General features: G+C 43.8%; 1 protein-coding gene across 1 annotated transcript; it reads left to right on the top strand.

Annotated features, from left to right (window-relative positions):
• The first annotated feature begins 1,973 nt into the window (after positions 1-1,973).
• Positions 1,974-20,484, top strand: RPS3A (ribosomal protein S3A). Its single transcript, XM_082245633.1, has 6 exons — positions 1,974-2,107; positions 7,921-8,024; positions 9,638-9,825; positions 16,299-16,507; positions 19,859-19,968; positions 20,314-20,484. The coding sequence occupies exons 1-6, from the start codon at positions 2,046-2,048 to the stop codon at positions 20,433-20,435; spliced, it is 795 nt and encodes a 264-aa protein (XP_082101759.1). The 5' UTR covers positions 1,974-2,045; the 3' UTR covers positions 20,436-20,484.
• The last annotated feature ends 3,889 nt before the right edge of the window (positions 20,485-24,373 follow it).

Below are 24,373 nucleotides of genomic sequence, written 5' to 3' on the forward strand. Positions count from 1 at the left end.
GTTGATTTGTAGCCTGAAATGAAGACAGACACAACTTTGTTTTATCCAGCTGTATTTACTAGTAAAACTTTTAACATCCAAGTGAAATATATAACACCAACATGTCAGAACAAGATTAAAAAAATCAAAAACAGAATTACTGAGTTGGATAAAGGATTACCCCCTTATGTCACAGGTGTGAACTTAACCTAAGAAATAATGGCACCGCAGGCGTGTTGCATGTTTCGTTGCGACTCTGGAATTGCAGGCAGAATCGTGCAATTCTGCCCAGGATTCCAATACACTTAGGGCCGGTTCACACTATAGCGAGTGCGGCGATCGTATGTAATATCGGAGCGCACTGCTCCTTCATTACATGCGATCGGATGTGCAGTGCGAATTCAGCCATACACTTTGTATGGCTAAATTCGCACTGCACCCGCACAAAAGTCGCACATGAGGCATTTTTTCAGCCGCATCAGGATCGGATCGCACAGTGGTTCACACTGCGATATGCGATCAAACTGGGGGTGTCGTTAACATTTCATTGTATTGCATATGGCAGTGTGAACTGCCAGAGGTGCGTTTGCGATGCGGGAACACGCTGCAAATTCACAGCCTTCCCGCATCACACAAGTGTGACCCGGCACTTAGGTGTGAATGGGGCTCTACAAAGAATTACAATTAGTGAAAATCTCTAGCAGTAGCTGTCATTAACCACTTTACCTCCGCCCACAGTAATATTACTGCGGCAGAGTGGCTCGTTATCGTCTGACGACGTAGTACTACCTCATCAGACACTCCCCCTTCTGGGCGGCGCTTGCGCGCCGCCGGAGGCTCGTTCCCGCTGTTTTCATTCACAGCGGGAGTCGGGCCAGGGGAGGAGCAGCGGCGATCGCCGCTGCTCTGCCCCGATCGCCGGGGATCTAGTGTGGAGATCCGCCCGCCTGTGTAAACACAAGCGGGCGGATCTCCATAGTGACAGGGAGTGACAGATCGGACTGTTCAGCATAGCTGGACATCCGATCTGTCCCTGACTCACTCAGTCACCTCCCCCCCTACACGTCAGTAAGCACCAGGCATACATTAACCCCTCCCTCTCCAATAAAATTAACCCCTTCCCTGCCAGTGTCATTTTTACAGTAACAGTGCATATATATAGCACTGATTACTGCAGTAATGTCACTGGTACCCCCAAAAGTGTCAAAAATGTCAGTCAAGGGTCCGATCTGTCCGCCGCAATGTCGCAGTCCCGCAAAAAAATCGCAGATCGCCGCCATTACGCGTTAAAAAAAAAACACCAAAAATGACAGAAATCTTTCCCTTTGTTAGTAAACGCAATAACTTTTGCGCAAACCAATCAAAATACGCTTATTGCGATTTTTTTTACCAAACATAGGTAGCAGAAAACAAATTGGCCAAAAATTTTTTAAAAAATTGGTTTTTACATCTTTTTTGGGGGGAATTTCATATTAAAATTTTTTAAAAATATTGTTATTTTTTCAAAATAAACGCTCTTTTTTTGTTTATAGCGCAAAAAGTAAAAATAGCACAGGTGATCAAATACCACCAAAAGAAAGCTCTGTTTGTGGGAAAAAAGGACGTAAATTTCGTTTGGGTAGTCAGTTGAAGTCGCACAGCGCCGAATCGCAAAAAGTGGCCTGGACGGAAGACAGCAAAATCCTCCGGTGGTAAAGTGGTTAAACAGATGGCTCACTGTAAAGTCACACAAGTCAACCACACATGGTTGGATCATTGTGTGATCAATGCTTTCTATTTGGGTACTCCATAGTTAGACACTAGTTCTATCTATTTACAGGTCAGTTCCTCAATGTCCAGGACTTTTATTAGCACTCTTCAGTCCACATCCCTGAACTGCTGATCTCGTCCCTTCACCTGTGACTTTCCACGTGCATGCCTATCACCCGTCTCTCGCGCTATACCTCCTCCGCCCACTAGAGGTCCTCAGCTTCTCCCAGGCGCCCATCCCTCTCTCTGGTCGCGCCTTCTCGCTGAAGTCTCGCGTGTGCGGCCTGCGTTTCCTCTTTCTCTCCCAGCTGGGCAAGATGGCAGTCGGCAAGAACAAGCGGCTGACCAAAGGCGGCAAAAAAGGTGCCAAGAAGAAGATGTGAGTAGAAATAAAGGCTAGGGAATGAGGGCGAGGTGTGTGTGCGGCGCTAGGAGGTGTGTGACTGGGCATTGGGAGAAGGATGGCACTGATGGAAGGTGGATAAGGACGAGCCGGGCTCCATGACTGCAGGCCTGGCAGAGGCTCGGGTTGGCGCTCTGTGTTGGGCGCTGCAGAGCCGTGTGTCCGTAATGTGTGCTTACCTCAGGGGGGAGTGTGAGGGCTGCCTGTGTGCGCTGAGGGGTGCACCCTGCACACACCTCACTTATGTTATCACATAGTGACTGAGCTCCTAGTGGAAGGAGCTCCTCACCTCAGACTGCCATGGGGGTTGTGTGTTCCTGGTCTCTGCTTTGTAATCAAGGAGTTCTCCCTAGCAGCCCATGTAGCTGCACTCCTGTATAATGCAGTGACTGACAGGCCTGTGTCTGCCATTCTGTAGTGGAGCTCTGAGGCTGTGTGATGGAGCCAGCCTCAGAAATTCCCTGATCACAAGTTACCTGGCTCTACTACCACTGATTAAAGCCAGACTCCCAAAATGTGGTGTTTCGTATTTGGGCAGTGAGGAAGTGATAAGACCTCAAGTTTGTGTCCCCATGGAGCAGATTCCCCATAACTTCCTGGCTGCTCAGGAAGTAACTTTTCTTGCTGGTAGCTTCTGTTCAGTGATCAGAGCCTTTTCGTGTTCTGGTTTCAGTGACAGGAATGGAGGTGAATCTCCCCAGTGTGAGCACAGGCAGCAATAGCAAGATCAGCAGAAGTTTTCTCTTAAGTTTAATCATAACAAAGACACTTGTACTGGAGACAGGCTGTAAAGTTGAATCGCAATCTGCTGTCACATATCCCTTTCTAATTCATAGCGGCGCTAGAGTTTTTTTTAATGTATTAACCACTTAATATCCAGGCCAATTCTGACACTTCGCTTCTACATGTAAGCCCCGGTTCACACTTGTGCGAGTGCCGGGTTCGCATGTAATGTCGGAGCGCACTGCTCCTTCATTACATGCGATCGGTTGTGCGGTGCGAGTTTAGCCATACACTTTGTATGGCTAAATTCACGCCGCAGCAAACACGCACAGGGACCCTTTTTGGAAGCCGCATCAGGATCGGATCGCACAGCGGTTCACACTTGTGCAATCCGATCCTGTGCGAACTGCACGATCGCACTGCGATATGCGATCAAACTGGGGGTGTCATTAAGATTACATTGACACCCCAGCGTATCGCATATGGCAGTGTGAACTGCCGGGGGTGCGTGTGCGATGCGGGAACAGGCTGCGGATTCGCAGCCTTCCTGCATAAGTGTGAACCGGGGCTTAATCTACTTTTTTTTTTTTTACTAGAAAATTACTTGGAACCCCCAAGCATAATATATATATATATATATATATATATATATATATATATATATAATACCGGGGCCGTGAAAACTGAACTGCGATATAATGGGTGTTTACTGTGTGAGATAGAGCTCGAGATATATACAAACACACACACCCCCCCTTATATCACAGTTCAGTTTTCGCGGTCCCGGTATATCGTGTTGTTTTGGCACCAATGAGTGCAGCAGATAACCCTTTATTCACACACAATAAGCAGACTTACATTCAAGACGTGCCCTCATGGCTCGGGGCTCTCTTCCTGGTCCCACGGCTCGTCCCGTCTTCCTACTGTCCAGCAGCAGGGAGATGACACCAATGGAGGGAGCCCAATCGGGAGCGGTGAATCAGTGGGAGGCTGCGATGGAACGCATGCCTCACTCGTGGACCGCACCGAGCGTGGTGATGTAAGGGGGGCGGTAACGCCATTCGGAGCATGCGCAGATGTGCTCCATCAGACCAATGGGTGGAAGAAATGACACATGGATTTAAAGAGGTTGTAAACCCGTGCACTTTTTTTTTTTCACCCTGCAAGAGCCATAATGCAATACTTACCTTAGAACGAGCCCCCGCCGTGCTGCTCACTCGCCTCTATGACGGGCGACATGTCCAGTCGCCCGTCTTCCGGGATCGCGGCATCCGGCCATCTGATTGGCCGGAGCCACGGTGACGTCACTCACGCGCACGTGCGTGAGAGCCGACAGTAACGGCACGGGACTCTGAAGGAACGGCACGAGCTGCCTTTCCTTCAGAGCGCATGCGCCAGTGACGTCACTGGCTGCATGTAAGGTAAATATCTCCTAAACGGTACATATTTAGGAGATATGTACAGTACCTATAGGTAAGCCTTATCATAGGCTTACCTATAGGTACAAGTTGTAGAGAAGGGTTTACTTCCTCTTTAAGAATATCAGAAGTCCATCTACTGTACAGTACCGGTCTGTTTTTAAATAGGGTATTTCTATTTCGCGTATTTTCAGCTATCTTGGGTGGGTTTCGAACGTAACCCCCACGATGGAGGGGGGTTTACTGTGTGTGTGTGTGTGTATATGTATCCCCAGCCTAGCACTCCAGTGAGCGTGGAGGGGGCAGAGCTGTGAGAACCGAGCGCTTTGCGGTGTTTGAGCGCTCAGTTCTGGAGGAGTGGATGCAATGGAGCAAGAGAGATCTTTTGAAACACAAGATCTTCTACTCTCTGACAGAACAGCAATCTGCATTGTTTACATAGGCAGACCAACGTTCTGATTTTCCTTCGAATGATCGATGGGTCCTGGTGGCCATCGCACCCGCTTTGATTGGACATGTGTACCCCCTATATCACCTGCACAAAATCACGTACATGTACGTGATTTTGAGCAGCCAGGCTGCCCTGCCGCAGTATATATGCGGTGGGCGGTCCGAAACTAGTTTTCTGCTTCAGCTCAGGAAGGTTTACCCGCCTTCAAATAAAATTTGCCCCCCCCCCCCCCAGAAATGGAGCTTTCTTTAGGTGGTATTTGATCACCCCTGCAGTTTGTATTTTTTGTGCTATAAACAAAGACCGAAATATTTGAAGAAAGCGTTCTTTTTGCTATAAAACACATCCATTAAAAAGAATAAAGAGTAGAATAGTAGAAAAAAAACAATTTCAATTTATGCACTGACACTAAATGACACTTGATACTTTTTTTTGGAACCAGTGACAGTAATACGATAAGTGCTAAAAAAAAAAAAAAATCCACGGTCACTGTACTGATGACACTGGCAGGAAAGGGGTCAACATCAAGGAAGATCAAAAGGTTAAATGTTTCTAGGAAGTGCTTGTTAACTGTATGGGGGGTGCTTGTACTGTGCCTCGAACGATCGGCGGGTCCCAGCAGATACAATGTCAGACAATCACAGTGGGAGCAGGTCGCCTGTGAAGCCCGCCCCAGAAGTGCAGAATCATGTACCCGTATGACGCCGGCCCCCTGCAGTGAATGTACGTGGGGCAGTCAGCGAGAGGTTGCATTTTGTAATTTTTTTTTTGCTTTTATTGCCGTCACCATAAATTAGCACCACCACTTGTGACAGGTCATCTTTATGGAGAAATCTGGGGTCTTTTAGACCCCAAACTTCTCCTCTGGCCCCCAAGGCAGCCAATCGAACACTGATGGGCTGCTTTCTAAATATCCAAAACCGGACGTGACAAAATCCTCGTTGCTTCTGGTTTCCAGGATCACAGAGGGAGGAACCAGGTCAGTTCCTCTGTGTATTGTTGCTGCCGGTCGCCTTGCTTCTGGGCCATCTTAACACACTGATCAGCGCTGGCAGTCATTGGTTATCAGATGCTGGTTTTCACTAGAAATCGGTTGTTAGGCCAGCTTCTGTTGTTGGATGTGCTGCTGTACATGCTGTCCGAATGTCAACTGTTTCTTGTTGGACCGGCCAATATTCGACCCATGTGTACAAGCCTTTAGGGGAGTTTGATCTTACAGAAGCTTTCCAAGAGATTTGAACATTCTGAATAGATGAGGAGAACTTTGCATAAAGCTATAACTATATACAAGTAAAAAACAAGGAAAAACACCCCCCTTGCATTACTGGCTATGGCCATCATGAGGAAGCCTAGGTTTACACATTTGGTGTGGGGAACACAGCGTTCGCTGCTCATTTCCTGCACCGCATTACAATTGCACTGTTTGTGATCCGCTGCGGGTATCAATTCAAAGTTAAAGCAGTTGTAAACAATGTCTGGTTTAAGAAAAAAAAGTGTAAGGCAATTGCATAATGTCCTAGTATGAATAGCACTGCTGAGGGCTGACATCTTCCCTCTGTCTGTCTTCCTGGTTCGCACGCTCTGGCTGTGTGATTGGCTGGCACCGCAATGATACTGCATGGGAGACCTCGGTTGCCGCACAAAGCTCTGAATTTTCGGCAAAGTATGCCGACACTTCAGAGCGCATGCGTCGGTGAAGTAACCGGCTTCATCCTGGATGCATATCGCCTAAATGGTGCACGTTTGGGTGGTAGTTGTTTTTGTAGGTAAATGTAAAGCAGGCTTTACTACCGATTTAACACCCCAAAAATCACAAGCTCAAGTTTGTCCATACAAAATGACCATGTGATGTGTTTGTGGTGTGACTCCAAAATAGGTGCCTGCTTTTTTTTTTTTTAGTGTAATTTGAGCTTATTCAAAATGAATATGCTCAAATTACACCACACTGAATCGCATGTGAATTGCGCACTTATGCGGTGCTGTTCCTGTGCAATTCACATGTGAGTTATAGTGTGAAGCTGGCTAAAGGAGATGATTCATATAGCCTTTACTTCCTGGAATCCATCTGTCAGGAAGGTGTGCTTGGCTCAGAAAACCCCTCCTCTTCTCCTGAAGTCTTCTGGGAAGTATGACCTCATTTGCCTAGGCCTGCAAACTGGAAAGTAACGGGGGGGGGGGGGGGGGCAAATAACATGTAAATATGAAAAACTTTTTGCAGCAGAGGATTAAAAATAGTCAATGTTGATTGAGAGAGTGAAGTTCTGCTTTAATCCTAGTAACCTTTTTAGATTAATGGCTTTGGTTATTTACAGTGGGAATACATTTTGGCAGTGAGCTAGCTGTAGTTAGCATTGATTGATCTAATCCATCGAGTATAAACAAACTGTAAAGCTTGTTTTTTCTAAGAGCCCATTCAGACTGGCGCGATCCCACTTCCAGGCGCGACTTCGGCGCGACTTGCACGGACTTCATATAATTGAAGTCAATGCAGGTCGCCCCAAAGTAGTACAGGACCCTTTTTCTAAGTCGGAGCGACTTGTGTCGCTCCTATTAGAACGGGTCCTGTGCTAATCAATGGCGACCGACCGCGACTTGTCAGGCGACTTGGTCGTCTGACAAGTCGCGCTAGTGTGAATGGACCCTAAAATGATAAACCTGTTATACTTGCGTCCTCTGTGCAATGGTTTGCACTACGCAGCCCAGATCCTCTTCTGGGGTTCCCTGTCGGCCCTCTGCAGGTGCTCCTGGCTCCTTGTTGGGTTAGTACAATAGGCAGCTATTATATTCCAAGTGATTTTTACGGTTATTGGGCACTCTGAAAGCAGTCTTCTATCCTTGGGTCTAGAAGTTCTTACGAAACCTAATGGTTGTTTGCACTTGACTAGGGGTTCTTTTCAATAGTGCAAATCTACAGGCTTATAGGTTACTGTATCAGAAGTTACTGTAGAAGGAAGTTTTCTGAAGAAAGCCAGTTATACATAGTGTGATAATTGATCACAGCTTCCTAAATATAATGTTGTTGGAGCTACAGGAAATGCATAGTCCTAAAATGTTAATCAGCAGAATTCTTACTAATTTGTAATATAGAACACTAGTCTACAAAAAATATTTTATCCTTGTATGTTCCTGCATGATTTAAAATTAGGCAACCTCCTTGAAGAGATTTAAAGATGCTTTTTTTTATTATTTTTTTTCAGTGTCGATCCCTTTTCCAAAAAAGATTGGTATGATGTTAAGGCACCAGCAATGTTCAATATCCGCAACCTTGGCAAGACTTTGGTAACAAGGACACAAGGAACCAGTAAGTGTCAGTGAGCGGACTTGTGATTGAGAAGTGCAAATTTTTAGGCATTTTAGCCAAACTGTCTTTACAGTTGGGAGGATCGTTTTGGGAGTCAAGTTTTGTTATACCACTATCAGTTATATTCCCTAAGATCTTGTTGGGAACCCTATTACCTCTGTCATATTTTGAGTGTATTCTGCTTTATTTACAGTTATTAGATGTAGATTCCATATGATGCCAATTCAGATTTGGGTACGATTATGTTAACTAATTGCACAGTTGTTTAGGAAGTATATTCCGTTTTTGTGCTCTGATTAATACGGGAGTGTTAGACATGTATGTTTACACTTACCCCATAAAAGCCCCCATGACCTCACTAACCTAATCTCCCAAGATTGCATACCTTTATAGTGTAAATAGCAGAGATTTTGGGTGCAGGACCAATCCACTGGTGCACCCTCTTGCACTCTTTTGCTTCCTTCTGGGGGTGGCTTGTATACATTTGTGTAGACTATAATAACCTATCTTCAGAACTAACGTTTAACACAGCTACACTGTCCTAATGCTGGTTCACACTAGATGCAGTCCAGTGCGTTTTTAATCTGCCTCAAGAATGCATGCACAGTGTTTTTCATATATTCCAGTGCCCCTAGTCCACACCAGTGCAGTCAAAGGTTTGACATGCTGCATTTTAGCGCATCAAATGTGGAACGTGCATGTCCTGAATTTGAGATGAAGGAAGAAGGAAAAGAATGAATTGGAACACATGCAGGAATTCATCTGGAACGGATCTGGATTGTTTTTTTTTGTGTGAACCGGTCCTTCTCTAGAATGCAGAAATTGTGGTGTAAACTGGCCCTTAAAAGAGTTGTAAAGTCAGACGTGTTTTTTTTTTTATCTTAATGCATTGTTTGTATTAAGATAAAAAAACCTTCTGGGTGCAGCAGCCTCTCCAACATCCCCTAATACTTAACTGAGCCCCATCTCTCTCCAGCAAAGTACACAAGTCTCTTGGCTGCCCAGGACTCTCCCTCCTGATTGGCTGGGACACAGTTGTGGTGCCATTGGCTCCCACAGCTGTCAGTCAGGCAGAGAGGAGGCAGGGCCGAACAGCAGCTCCGTGTCTGAATGGACACACGGAGCTGTAGCTCGGCACAGGTGCCCCCATTGCAAGTTGCTTGCTGTGGGGGCACTAAATAGGAGTGAGGTGCTAGGAGCAGCAACGAGGGACCAGGGAAGAGGATCGGGGCTGTTCTGTGCAAAACCAATTGTAGAGAAGGCAAGTATAACATTTGCTGTTTTTTTTTTTTTTTTTTTTGTTAGACTTAACAAAGTGGTGGCTTAGTTGAGCCAGAACGGACTTTTTTTTTTTTTTTTCCTGCCCCTGATCTCTTCAGTTTTTTTTCTTCTCTATTATATAATGATTTAAGTGAACGTTAATACTTAGGGTTTCAAATGAGTTGTAGTATTGGTGTTTTAAAAAATGGGAATGAATTAAGACAGTTTTTCGGGCCCAAATACATCTGTGATTACCAGCTTTGAGATCGTTCAGAAATTCACTATAATGAACTTGGTTTTACTCTAGAAAAGTTAACTTTTTAAATATTTTTTTCCTATTTTGCTTAATGTAGAGATTGCCTCTGATGGCCTCAAAGGGCGTGTATTTGAGGTAAGCCTTGCTGACCTTCAGAATGATGAAGTGGCCTTCCGTAAATTCAAGCTGATTACTGAAGATGTTCAGGGCAAGAACTGTCTCACCAACTTTCATGGCATGGATCTCACCCGCGACAAGATGTGCTCTATGGTCAAGAAGTGGCAGGTAATCTACAGGACAGTTTTGCAACTGATTTCCATATTTTAGATATCTTCGACTATTAAGTGGCCATGTCACGCTGTAGCTTTGTTTCTGATTTCTGGCATTAGAAATCCCGATGATTCTTATGTGTTTTTGTGATTCGAATTTAGTTTCTAGCTAGTTTCATATCAATACAGCTACATGGTTGGCACCAGCTCCTTTTGAGTATCTATTGAAGCTGGAGATTTGAAGCCAAAACACTACAAAAAGGAAATTGCTGAATGACAAATCTATAAAGCGCAATGAGTCCTTTTTATTGCAATTTTTTTCTTTCCCTAAGGCTCCTTTTCACACGGTCTTCCTCCGTCGGTGGACTCTGTGCTGCTCAGCGGGGGTGTGCTGCTCAGTGGGGGATTGATCCGCTGATCCCCGCTGAGCAGGAGGATGACAGCTCCCTCTCCACTCTGTGGAGAGGGAGCTGTCAGATCCCTGCTCTCCCCTATGGGGGAATCGGATGAGAACGGACCACCTGTCCACTGGACGGATGGAAAATAGGGTTTCCAATCCGTCCGGATTTCACGGACAGAATCGGATAGCAGCGGGTGTCAGCGCTGGTATCCACTGCCCCATAGGGATGCATGGAGGATCCGATCAGGTCTGCCTTAAAAACTGACAGGCGGATCTGATCGGATCGTTCCTATGAAAGGACCCTAACAAGAAACTTAGTGGAGAGATTTTGTAACATAGTGAGGTTGAAAAGACACCAGTCCATCCAGTTCAACCTATGATGTGTGTGTGTTTGCTGTTAACCGTACATTGTATTCCCCTGTATATTGTAGTCTTTAAGGTGCCCATCTAATAGTTGTTTGAAACGATCGATGCTCCCTGCTGATATGACTGTTTGCGGAAGAGAATTGCACATCCTTACTGCCCTCAGTGAAGAACCCCCTGCGTATTTTAAGGTTAAACCGCCTTTCCTCTAGTTTTAGTGAGTGGCCACGTGTCTTATTGTATTTCCTTTCTCTGAATAGGTTTTTCCATATGCTAGGGTTGCCAGTACAATATTTATACATTGATATCATATCCCCCCTCAATCGTCTCTTCTCCAGAGAGAATAAGTTCAGTGCTTGTAGTCTTTCCTCATAGCTGATGTCCTCCATTCCCCTGATTATTTTTGTTGCCCTTCTCTGGACTTTCTCCAGTTCCAGCATATCCTTCCTGAGGACCGGTGCCCAGAACTGGACAGCATACTCCAGGTGTGGCCGGACCAGAGTCTTGTAGAGTGGGAGAATAATCTCTATTTCTGGAGTGAATGCCCTTTTTTATACATCCCAGTATTCTGTTGGCACTGCTACCAACTTTGTGTTATGGCCCTTGAATAAGCTGGCCTATACTTTTTTTTACATATTTCATGATCTGTGTGATTAGTTTACCATTTTGAGTTCTGTGCTTCCTTTTTTGGCTACTAAATTGTTTTGTTAAACTTCATGGTACTCGTGGTGTGTGAAACAGGCAAGATCTTTGGATTTAGTCGGCACTAGAAAAATACTGTATTAAAAAGTCAAAATGAGCGTTTGCTTACCTTGTCTGTCTGGTGTGGGATGCATCTCAAACTTTCAAGGACCTGATGGATTAAGGTGGTGTATCCTGTCCTAGTAATCCTTGGTACATCTCCTTAACTCCTTAATACATACCCTACCTCATTCTCTTCAGTGCCTGTACCAGCAGGTGGAGACGTGTGTGTGTGTGTGTGTGTGTGTGTGTGTGTGTGTGTGTGTGTGTGTGTGTGTGTGTGTGTGTGTGTGTGTGTGTGTGTGTGTGTGTGTGTGTGTGTGTGTGTATATATATATATATATATATATATATATATATATATATATATATATATATATATATATATATATATATATATATATAATGTGTTTTTTGCCATGTGATTAGCAATGCAAAGCTTCATTTGGAAGCAGTGCTTTTTGTAGACAAGTATATTGGCTCTTGTGTGCTAAATGTATCTTTTTAAAGAAAAAAAACTGATTAAAGCGGTAGTATACCACTTTTTTCCACTTTTAACTACAGGTAAACCTATAATAAGTAGGGATGCACCGAAATGAAAATTTTGGACCGAAAATGCAGGATGCCCTTGGCCGAAAACTGAAAATTACTTTTTTCCCCCAAATAATTTTAAATTGGCTAGAAGAGGGGCATACACCAAAAACAGGCAGCGACGTACACCTGTCGCTGCTACCCTGTCACAGTATATGTACTGTGACGGGTTGGTAAGTGGTTAATTTAATTACCAATTGTATTAGTATTATGCAGCATGAGGGGGCTAATGTATTGCTACTGCTGGTCACTCATCTTTTAGTGACTGACCAGTGGCAGTTAATTAACCCCTTTGTGCTGCATTAGTGCAACCAGTATCGGTGTTAATTAACACTGGTTGCACTAATGCAGCACAAAGGGGTTAATTAACTGCCACTGGTCGGTCACTAATGCAGCAGTGACAATACATTAACCCCCTCATGCTGCATAATAAAACAATTGGTAAGCTGCCTCAGCTAAACCCCCCCCCCCCCGCCTCAGCATCCCCCTCGGCAGTACACCCTCCCCCCCTCTGCCTCAGTGTCCCTCCCCATCCCAGCGATTCAATCTCCTTACTGTAGTGTCACTCTGCTGAGTGCTCCTCCGGTGCCCTTCATTCAAAAGTCCCGCCTCTGGCCCACCGCCTCCCGGTGATGTCACTACTACTACTACGATCTGTGTATGAATGAAGTGACATACCGGGCGGGCGAGCGGCCACTAATACGGTAGCTGTAACTATGTGAGCTTCACTTCCTTGTCAGCGGGGGGCGATGAGCATGAATGGACTGACAGACCGGGTGGGGGGGGAGCGTCCGCTAATAGATATAACTATGTGAGCTTCACTTCCCTATCAGACGGGTATCTCCTCTGACAGGGAAGTGAAGCTCACATAGTTATATCTATTAGCGGCCGCTCCTCCCGCCCGGTGTCAGGTCAGTTCATTCCATTCATGCTCATCGTCCCCCCGCTGACAAGGAAGTGAAGGCTCACATAGTTACAGCTACTGTATTAGCGGCCGCTCGCCCGCCCTCCCGCCCGGTATGTCACTTCATTCATGAACAGATCATAGTAGAGGCGGATGGCCGGCCAGGGGCGGGACTTTTTAAACCTGCTACTTCCGGCATTTTTAACCCATTATCGGCCGAAATGGGATAGGCCCATTTTCGGCCGAAATGGGATAGGCCCATTTTCAGCCGATAATTTCGGTGCATCCCTAATAATGCTTGCATGTAGATACAATGAATAACTCCTAAACCGGCACGGTTTAGGAGATATTTGCACTGCATGCAGCCGCTCACGCGAGTGGCGCATGCGCTCCAAAGGTCCAGCGGACCGTCGGCTTTTCTTGCCGGGAGCTTGCCGGAAAATGACTCCCGCGCGCACGTGTGGGAGTGACGTCATCACGGCTCCGGCCAATCATAGCGCCGGTGGCGCCGAACCTGGAAGAGACGCAGAGGGATCATGTCTGCTCCCACAGCGGGGTCCGTGTCGGGGCTTCGTTCTAAGGTAAGTAATTCATAATGAGCTAGTATGCAATGCATACTAGCTCATTATGCCTTTGTCTTGCAGGGTTTTTTTTTTATTAGGTTTACAACCGCTTTAACCTTTTCATGAGCTCTTTATGCAGTTGCCTATTCTCTAATCGATTTACTGAATAGGTAGTTTTTTTTTTTTTGGTAAGCATGGCCATAGATAGTTTTGAATTTTTTTATCAGTTGGCTGATGACCGGATTCCCCCATCCACACATTGGATGTGGAGGATTGAATCCTACCGTTGGTGCTATTGAATTCTGACAGCAAGGACTCCTGTGCTGTCAGAATACACTGGTCAGTGCTATAACCTATTGGCTGCATGCGCTGATTGAAGGAAAATATACCCAAGTCCTGTTCAAGAGGAGTTGATTATTAGATCAACTCTCCATTTGGACGGGCAATAGATGGATTGAAATTTCTGGTCCCTGCTGAACCATCCAAATTTCAGCTCATCTAGGGCCTGATAAAGACGCTCTTCTAAATCATTTTTTAGTTTGGCTACCTTTTCCAATTTAAAGGCGAAGGTCACCTTAAGAATTTGATGTACATATTGTTGCAGGGAAAAAAGTGCATTTATTTTTTTTAAAGTAGCAGCTTGCGAAGTATTGCAATGAGTAGGAAGAACCCCTGCTCGCTGTCACATTGATGGGGGCAGGGACTAGAACATGTTACTCTGAATACAGTTGTAACATGTTCTAAAGCAGTGCTTCTCGACTCCTACCCACTAAGGCTGGCCATACACCATACAATTTTCTTCAATTTCCTTTAGATTTACCTTCAACTATGTAGTGCAAGGGCCTGCCTGATTGCATACAAATTGAAAGTGTTCAGGTTTGAACTTTATATTATATGGTTTTGGTAAATCTAAAGGAAAGTTGAACAAGAAAATTGTATAGTGTATGGCCAGCCTAACAGGCCAGGTTTGCAAGATAACTGAAATGCATCACAGGTGATATCATTGATATTATTTGCTGTTCAGTGATTGCAGTATTCTAGTCTGCATCTCCCCAAGGTAATACCTAAAATCTGGCCTGTTAGTGAGTAGGGAACCCCTGTTCTAAAGGGTGAACTTGTCCTTTATGAATTGCTAAACCCGAGAATTTTTTTTTTTTAATATTGCATTATACCAGACCTTGAATTTGGTAGCTGCATTATTTTCCTTTTTTTCAAGCTAAGAATATTTAATTACAAAAAATACCTGTTGACCTTACCAGAAATGCTGTGTCCTGTAGTCCAGCCTGAGGGGCAACATAATACATCTATGGAGATAGCAAAGTGTTGCCAGCCTAGGACAGGAAGTGGTTTTGGGTTTTATCTACTCCTATAGATGCCTATTCCACATTTAACTCCTGCTTCTGTGTCCACTGTTTACACTTAAAAGAATTTCCTTCCTATGTGCATTGTTCATTGGTTGCCACGGCAGCATCATGAATGTGTTTCCGATTGCCATTAAAAGTTCCACAGTGGTCCTATTCCCTGCTGATCACAACTACTACGCCAGGCAAATGCAGGCTCTTCAGCAGCACATTCATTTCTCTTCTATATTCAAGGCACTTTCAATTGCAAGGGAATCCCAAGTGACATATTGTAACTTGACTGATAGCCCAGGAGTGCAGCTATTATCTCCCGTGGCATTGGGAATGGCAAGAACAAAGGGACGCGTGAACTGTGTACATAATGTAATTGCAATGCTGATTTTAGAATTCACTTTACTGTTTACCAAGACAATACAGTCTATAGAGAAAATAGTAGTAAATTATGCTTTTAGGAAAATGTCAGCATTACCTTATTCCAATTTCAATGCAAATTTTCTTGATTTAAATACATCAACACTTTGCCTATTCTAGACAATGTGACAGCCTGCACTTGGCCCATCTTGAAGGATGTATATTTGGTATCGCCATTGCTTCCTCCGCACATTACGCTCTTACCAAAGCAGGGTTTCCATGTATGAAGGTACACAGGGTCCCCACTATGCAATGGTGCTTGAACCTAGACAGCCAGACCCAAATACTGTCACACCTGTCCAGGGTCTAACACTATTTTAACACTAAAGCAAAGCTGGCAGTGCTGAACAAGAGCTCTTTAAATGTATGGCCAGCTTAAGTATACAAACTTTCGTGGTCAGGGAGTTTTTCACTTTGCCTTGATTGCAGAAAGCATCCGTGTCATCTTTAACGTTCAGTAGTGTGTAGTAAATTGGGTATTGTAAAGTTCCTCAAGAAATGCAAGCCTGTATAAATCTCCACTGCTGTTAATGTATTGAACTTTTACTTAATAGTGCAGAACATAACATTGCAAACATTTTGGTGCGGTGTGGAGTTTTTGTTTCATTTGCTTGAATTCTTTAATGTAGGACTGTCTTTTAAAGGAATGATTGTGTGAAGCGATTTTTGTCAGGGGCTCTGCAGGGTTCCTTTACTTCATACAAAAAATGATCCTTTGTGGAGTGAAGTAGAACATTTGTTCAGAAATTGTCCAGTGTCTTTCCCTCCTTTCAGCAAACATGATAATATTGACATCTGCTGTATACCAATTCAAATTTGGGTATGTATTTCAATTTTAAAGGGGGGGCATGGTGGCAAATGATGACAATGTTTCGGTCCCAAATGACTATTTGTGATTACCCCTTTGAGATCATTGCTGATGCCTCCATGCTTAGTGTTCCATGTCAGTGGGAATGAGAGAGCATGTGCCAACTTGTGCAAATACAAATTACTCCACTGTCATGCCAGTTCTGACATTTCATAAACTCTTAAATCCTAATTTGCTTTCTTGTTCTGGGTAAGCGATTTAGCAACTGAATTACAAATGAGTGCAACCATTTATTTATTTGCTTGCCAGTAGTCAGTATGGTACAAATTTGATCTTTTCTCCCATAGACCATGATTGAAGCTCATGTTGATGTAAAGACAACAGATGGCTACCTGCTCCGTCTCTTCTGTGTTGGATTCACTAAAAAACGTAATAATCAGATCAGGAAGACTTCATATGCCCAGCATCAGCAAGTCCGTCAGATTCGCAAGAAAATGATGGAAATCATGACTCGGGAAGTCCAAACGAATGACTTAAAAGAGGTTGTGAACAAGCTGTAAGTATCTCCCATTGAGGCAAAATATTTGGTGGTGTTTTTTTTTTTTTTACGGGAATGAATGCAAGTCCCGGTTCACACTTCTGCGATGCGGGAACGATGCGGATATGCAGCGTGTTACCGCATCGCATCCGCACCTCTGGCAGTTCACACTGCCATATGCGATATGCAGGGGGTGTAGATTAAAAGTTAACGACACCCCCCCAGTTGAGATCGCATATCGCAGTTCGATCTGCAAGTTCGCACAGAATAGAATCGCACTAGTGTGAACCACCATGCGATCCGATTCTGCTGCGGATAAAAAAAAGGGTCATGTGCGCGTTTAGTGCAGATGCGGTGCAAATTCAGCCATACAAACTATGGCTGAAATTTGCACCGCACAGAGATCACATTCATTTCAGGAGCAGTGCGCTCCGAATTACATGTGATCTCTGCGATCGCACTAATGTGAACCGGACCTTAAGGAGGTCTTTGTGAGCCATTGGCTCATGCTGCTGTCAGTCAAATCCTTTAAGTGGGGGACTGGGGGGATATGGCTGGCTGTGCAAGTCTGGTTTATAAGCATGCCCTCACAGGCATGCTTTTTATCAATTCTATTTTCCTAAGCACTGGCCTCGAATAGATAGGAGGATAAGGAGGTATTCACTGAATGCATACTTGCTTTGCCAGTGCGATATCAATGCAGTCTCTAAAGGATTCCTTCAGTGTTTTCCCATTTGGTAGTCATTTAAACTTGGCACCTAACTAGACGTTTTTATTACTGCAACACTTTTTAAGCTTGTCACTACAGTATGTCCTGTTAGGAATGTTTAACAATATTAGTCTTTACGGTGTTTGAAAAAAAGTCCTTAACCACCTTGGCGGTAATCCCGAGCGTGACTCGGGGTGGATTTTTCATTGCAGGATCGGTATCCCCGAGCCACGCTCGGGGTGGATGTGCAGAGAGCGCAGCGGTGTTCTCTTACCTTCTCCTGGCGATCCAGCGATGATCTCTCATTGCTGAGATCGCCAGCCGAGAGTCCCGCCGCTCCTCCGTCGGTGTGATCACTTCCTAGTTCCGTTCCCTGCAGCAGCAATGCTGCATGGGAGCGGAACTAGGGAGGGAAATTAAAAAAAAAAATAAAAGGTTGCACAAAACACATTTTATATTTATACATATATATATATAATTGACAATCTTTCATAAGCCGATATCCTTCAGTGAAGAGTAATTAGGTCATCATGGGGACCACTTTTCCTCACACTAGGACATCTGGTAAATCTGACTCCTGTTGTGGCTAAATTGTGTCTGGGCAAATGTACATCTGTACAATACATGCAAACTTGTGTGTTGTGTTTTTTTTTTTTTTTTTTTTTTTTATCGCATTAAAGTGGTTCTAAAGGTAAAACATTTCCTTAATGCCTGCCCTGCATTAAGGTAAAACGTCTCCACATACCTGAGCACTGTTCCTGTCTGCCAGTCTTATCCCTCCTCTCATCCCACCCTCAAAGCTTGGCTGTGAGCAGCGGGATCCGTTGGCACCTGCTGCTGTCAGTCAAATCCTGAGAGCGAGTGGCAGGGCTGAGCTGTACTGTGTCCTAGTGGATGCACATAGGCTGGCTCAAGATCAAGCCTGCACATCTGTGCCCATAGAAAGTGCTTGCTATGAGGGCAGACGCAACTGAGGAGGAGTCTTTAAGACTGCTGTACCCACTTTTGTACAAGTTTTTCTTTAGCAGACCATTTCAGTTTTAAGAGCTATGTTTGACTTATTTAACTGCTGTTATTTTTTTTTCATTTCTTACTAAGAAAGTATATTTCCAGTGTTCCTTTCTTTACAAGCACTGATCTTTCTCCTTGTAGATGGGTGGGACCAGCACAGTAAACAATATCCTGCGAGCACTCACGTGGTACCCAACCACTTGGATGGGCTGGGTACAGCATCTGTGTGCCCAGCCTTCTAATGATGGCTGGGTACGTGCAGATCAATCGGCGGATCAGCTGCCCAAGGGCTATCCAGTACCTGTTTAAAAATGTACTATGTGGCGCATAAGTAAACACTGCAAGTTCAGAAAATGTCTGTTTAACGTGCTAAAAATGCACTCGGCTCCCAAGTTCTGTTGTGGGCAAACAGCATTTTTGTGAACTGTTGTCACGTTTTTGCTTGAACAAGGCTAATTATTCTGTAGTTCCTGTGTAGTTATGTACAGACTTTTTCAAACCGCTCAAAGTGCGCTTTGCATGGTATGTTAACGAACCAAGGCAGAGCAAATGAGTTCATTGTTGAGGTTTACATACACCTTTCAACTTTATAACCTACTATTTTGAAGCGGATCTGAGTGGTTTCTAAAGTATGGATTATAAAGAGGCAGAAACCATTTTAAGATGAGTATGAATTTCTTTAAAAAAAAAAAAAAAACTTGCTGCCTCTGCACAGAACGGTCATGGTCAGTCTCTGGCTCTCTGCTCTGCTCCTCCAGTGCTCATTGGAGCATTGAGCTGTGGAGGGGGTGGTAGAGCCTGAGCCATGCATATGGGTGGATCCCGAGTGTACAGTTGGGATTGATCTGGACTGGCTGAGTGATGACAGCAGACTTTAGCCAGCTCTCTGCTAAAAACTGGTCACAGGAGTGCAGAACTGTGAACCATAGGAACAGTTGGGCCTAAATAGCTTTGGCCATACTAATCTAAACCGATTTTATCCAATTTTAAATTGAGTAGATCTGATTTTAAGTACAGTATGCTCTGCCTACTTCTGCAGCAGCTTTTCACTGCAGCATTGATCTGTTACATGCTCATAATGGTAATCAGTTTTTGCGCTGCTGCACATGGTCTAGATCAGATCTCCCTTGCCTGAACACTAAAAGCATGCAAGTAAATACATTAAACCATTTTAAATATTAGATGAAGGGAATGAGCTTGATTGTATGATCGGGGAATAAGCATTCTTGAAAGTGTGAGTACTGCTGTCTTTTAGGTGTCCCACCTTCCAGTAATTTGAAATCCTTTCTGGCAACAGGATGGTGTAAATTGTTATAACATTTAAGTTGTCCTGTTATGAGGAGAGCTGTCACTGCAGGCTGCCTTCTAAAAATGCTAGATGCTTGGCCTCGTCTGATCTGGCTTTGAATTAGACCTAGAACAAGCATGCTGTAAAGCTTCAAACCATCTTACACTTGTTCTGGTCAGTGACTCACAGCTCTGAATTCAAAGCTTCAGAATTACAGCCTGGGAATTGGCAATATCAAAGATCTGCAATGGCAGCTCAACATCTAACAATAGGTTCCTTTTTTATACTAACCAATCTTTTGTAGGACACTTATGTGAAAGATTTTAACTTTTTTTTTTTTTTTTTTTTTTTTCCTTTTTAGAATTCCAGACAGCATAGGCAAAGACATTGAAAAAGCTTGTCAGTCAATTTACCCTCTCCATGATGTCTATGTCCGTAAAGTCAAGATGTTGAAGAAGCCAAAATTTGAGCGTAAGTTTAATTTAGTCTCTGCTTGTATTCTCTTTGAAACAAACCAATATCCATTAAAGGCACGCAAGTGTCAACTATGCTTGGTTGCCTGCTGATTAGGGGAATTGGACCTTCACAAACCGCTTTTTTTTTTTTTTTTTTTCTCTGTTCGGTTTCTGTACAATAAGAAATGTAGTAAAGTATACATGCATACTTATGTGGGAACAGTAGTGACAAACTGTTTTGGTCCCAAATGATTATTTGTAAAGTATTTGAGAGCATTCTGATGTTCCATATTCCTGAGTTTGACCATAGTTCTGTTCATTCTTGAATTGTTTAATATTTCTCCTCCAATTTCTTTTGCAGTGGGTAAACTTATGGAATTGCACGGAGAGGGTGGCAGTTCTGGCAAGCCAACTGGAGATGATACAGGCGCCAAAGTCGAAAGGGCTGATGGATATGAACCCCCTGTGCAGGAATCTGTTTGAGATGATCAATCTGATTCAGCGTGTAAAGAAATAAACAACTGTTCTGTAATTTAGTGTCTACTGTGTTTTTTTGTTTCCAATTTTTAGTTTTTATTAAATTTTTCAAAGCCCAAACAGAAGAACCATATATCATGAGATATGAACATTGTAACTTCTAATTCTCGGTCACTTTTCTGTATGTACATTGTAACTTCTAATTCTCGGTCACTTTTCTGTATGAAGCCAATGGTAACAATGTTCCCAGGGTGTAGCGTAGGAGTAATAGGCATAAGACATTACTGTAGGTCTGTTGCTTCACCTGTTTCGATTTAAAAATACTACAACAATGTTCAGTGTTATTGTTAGCGATGCACAGATCCAACTTTTTTGATCCTGATCTTTTGATCTTTTGCTTTGTGAAATTGCCGATCCCGATCCGAAAGTACTGTTTTGTGAGCTTATAACAAAATACTTCGGGATCGGCAGATACCTAGGAAATGTCCACATCACACAGCCAGTGATGTGGATACTGAAAGAAAGACGACCCCCCTATAAACAGAAGAATGCCTGCAACTGTAGAATTAGATGAGTAAAAGCTTTTTTTTTTTTCTCCTATTGAAGTGATTGAGAGAGGGTCAGAAGCCTGGAGAGTAGTGACGCCCCGGTTCGGCCCGTGGGTCTGCTAAATTTTACCGATCCAGCTATTTTGCCAGTATCTGGCTGATAACCGATCCGAATATCGTATCGTTGCGTCCCTAGTTATTGTAGTATTATACAGCATTGATTTAGCGCCATAAGTTTACGCAGCGCTTTAAATCGTTAGATGTAGAAAAACCCTCCCTCAGGCTAGGTAAATTAATTATAGGTTATGGGTGTCTAACATTGTGATTGGCTATGGTCTGAGCCCTGGTGTCGTGGACCTGTCTGTCATGTGCTCTTCAGGCTTTCATCCCTAAGGCCCCCTCACACCTGTCCGCTCCGTCGGTGGACTCCATTTTTTTTCTCTGCGGGGATTGATCTGCCGAGCAGGCGGATGAAAGCTCCATCTCTGCTTTTTTTTTTTTTATCACATGGGGGTGGGGACCTGGGACAGATGATGCCACACTCATGACCATATACCGCCTCAAAACACTTTATAGTTGGCTTCGATTGCAAAGACACAATATATAGAACAAAATGTGTGTGTATATAGTAAAATGTGAGAAAGCAAGTGAAAGTGGCCAATGCTACAAATCATACAATCAGATGTGAGCATATATATATAGATAGACTAGTGCTCCCATTCATAACTCTTTGTGATAAAAATAAGTCCATCCATGAATCCAATACTCGACCCATCATATGTCAACACTGCAAGTTCTTCTAAAAGTGCTGCTATAGGGACAAACTGTCTGGGAGGCATCTGTACTTCACGGGAGGAAGTAGAGGAGACCTTGCTAGAAGTGGCAGCAAAGACGCACGTTTGAAATTGCTGGGGAGAGGACGTAAAGCTAAGGAGGAATTACCCTAGGGTTGGCTCTTGATATCTACATACAACCAGGAGGAGCTGTGGATGCCTCCTTTGAGGGGCGAGATTTTTAGTGAGTGAGGCAATAAGAGGGGGGCACAAGTGGAGACACCAGGCACTTTGCATGTTTCTGAGGAACTCTCTCCTGCTGCAACATCACCAGTTTTGTTATGTTTTTCCCTATAGCAGCACTATTTGAAGAACTTGCAACTTTGGTGACATATCAAGGATAGATTAATGGATGTTTTTTTTTTTTTTATCACATAGGGGGGGGGGGGGGGGGGCAGATGCACTCGGGACCATATATAGCCTCAAGAACACTTTATAGTTGGCTTTGATTAGTGAGGCATTGTCCAATGCCTTAAGTGGGGTACACACTATAAGAAAATCGGGCGAACGATCGTCCTATTTTCCTAGTTTCACAGCAAATCGGAACCGATGAACGAAAATTCTCGCACAACAAAGGCTTTTTTCTTGTTTCTGATCATGCTGTCTCAGTTCTGATTTTTGTTGTACAAAAATTGTGCGAAAATGGTACACATTAACCACTTTACCACCGGAGGATTTTGCTGTCTTGCGTCCAGGCCACTTTTTGCGATTTGGCGCTGTGACTAACTGAAAATTGCGCGGTCGTGCGACGCCATACCCAAACTAAATTTGCGTCTTTTTTTTTCCTACAAATAGAGCTTTCTTTTGGTGGTATTTGATCACCTGTGAGATTTTTACTTTTTGCGCTATAAACAACAAAAGAGCATTTATTTTGAAAAAATAACAATATTTTCCACTTTTTTTTATATGAAATTTCTCTCTACCCCCCCCCCCCCCCCCCAAAATGTAAAAATCTTGTTTTTTTTTTAAATTTTTGGCCAATTTGTTTTCTGCTACATATGTTTGGTAAAAAAACACGATAAGCGTATTTTGATTGGTTTGTGCAAAAGTTATTGCGCTTACTAACTACAGGAAAAATTTATGTCCTTTTTGGTGTTTTTTTTTTAAACGCGTAATGGTGGCGATCTGCGTTTTTTTTTTTTTTTTTCTCGGGACTGTGGTGGACAGATCGGACCCTTGACTGACATTTTTGACACTTTTGGGGGTAACAAATATGCACTGTTACTGTAAAAATGACACTGGCAGGGAAGGGGTTAATTTTATTGGAGAGGGAGGGTGTTAATGTATGCCTGATGCTTACTGACGTGTGTGGGGGGAGGTGACTGAGTGAGTCAGGGACAGATCGGATGTTCAGCTATGCTGAACACTCTGATCTGTCACTCCCTGTCACTTAGGAGATCTGCCCGCTCTGTTTACACAGGCGGGCGGATCTCCAAACTCGATTCCCCGACGATCGGGGAAGAGTGGCGGCGATCGCCGCCGCTCCTCCCCTGGCCCAACTCCCGCTGTGACTGAAAACAGCGGGAGTGCGCCTCCGGCGGCGCGCGAGCACCGCCTACAGGGGGAGAAGTCCAGCGACGTAGGTCTACGTCGCTGGACGATAACAAGCCACATTGCTGCAGTGGCCAAGTGCTTAAATGAAAATAGTTTTTGTTCCCGTATGAGAAATGTTGGAGTTTGCCCCCTTGAGAATTTTCTTTTGAAAACTATGAATCCGCTGTCGAGTTGTGTACACACTATACAAAAATCATACGAAAATTCTTTGGACGTAAATGTTCGCCCGATTTTCTTAGTGTGTACTAGCCTTTAGAAGCCTATTGCTTCAACTTACACCAGTCTTAATTGAAATGTCTTACCTTTTTGTCATATTCCTGTTTTTTCCATATATAAAAGCATGATATATGTGGCCTGTATGTTTATCCAAACTGTTGCATAGGTATTTTATGGACGTGGAGGTTGTTGGGTCAGATTTGTGTTTTAACCACTTAAGTCCCGGAGGATTTGGCTACTCAAAGACCAGGCCCTATTTTGCGATTCGGCACTGCATGACTTTAACGGACAATTGCGCTGTCGTGCGACGCTGTACCCAAATTTAATGTACTCCCCCCCCCCCCCCACACACAAACAGCTTTCTTTTGCTGGTATTTGATCACCTGTGCAGTTTTTTTATATGAAATGCTCACAAAAAATGTAAAAATCAAAATTTAACATTGTAGGCCAATTTGTTTTCTGCTACATATTTTTGGTGAAGAAAAAATTGCAATATGCATTTTTTTTTTTTTTTTTGCGGGACAGACTGCGGCGGACAGATCGGACTCCTGACTGACATTTTTGACACTTGGGGGTACCAGTGACATTACTACAGTAATCGGTGCTATAAATATGCACTGTTACTCTAAAAATGACACTGGCAGGGAAGGGGTTAACTTTACTGGTGATCAAAGGGTTAAGTATGTCTCTAGGGGTGTGATTCTAATGGGGGGGGCGTGGCTTGTGATGTAATCAGACATATATGATCCTACATAGCAGGAACGCATAGCCTCTGTGATTCCTTTAGTGAGCA

Source organism: Pelophylax lessonae (assembly GCF_965119305.1).
Source record: "Pelophylax lessonae genome assembly, chromosome: 1".
In the NCBI taxonomy this organism is placed as follows: Eukaryota; Metazoa; Chordata; class Amphibia; order Anura; family Ranidae; genus Pelophylax; species Pelophylax lessonae.

Bases quoted from the DNA above. Each gene is read 5' to 3' on its own strand.
- RPS3A (XM_082245633.1), top strand. From the start codon at position 2,046: ATGGCAGTCGGCAAGAACAAGCGGCTGACCAAAGGCGGCAAAAAAGGT. The intron at 8,025-9,637 runs GTAAGTGTCAGT...TGCTTAATGTAG, and splicing joins AACAAGGACACAAGGAACCA to AGATTGCCTCTGATGGCCTC. The intron at 9,826-16,298 runs GTAATCTACAGG...TTTCTCCCATAG, and splicing joins CTATGGTCAAGAAGTGGCAG to ACCATGATTGAAGCTCATGT.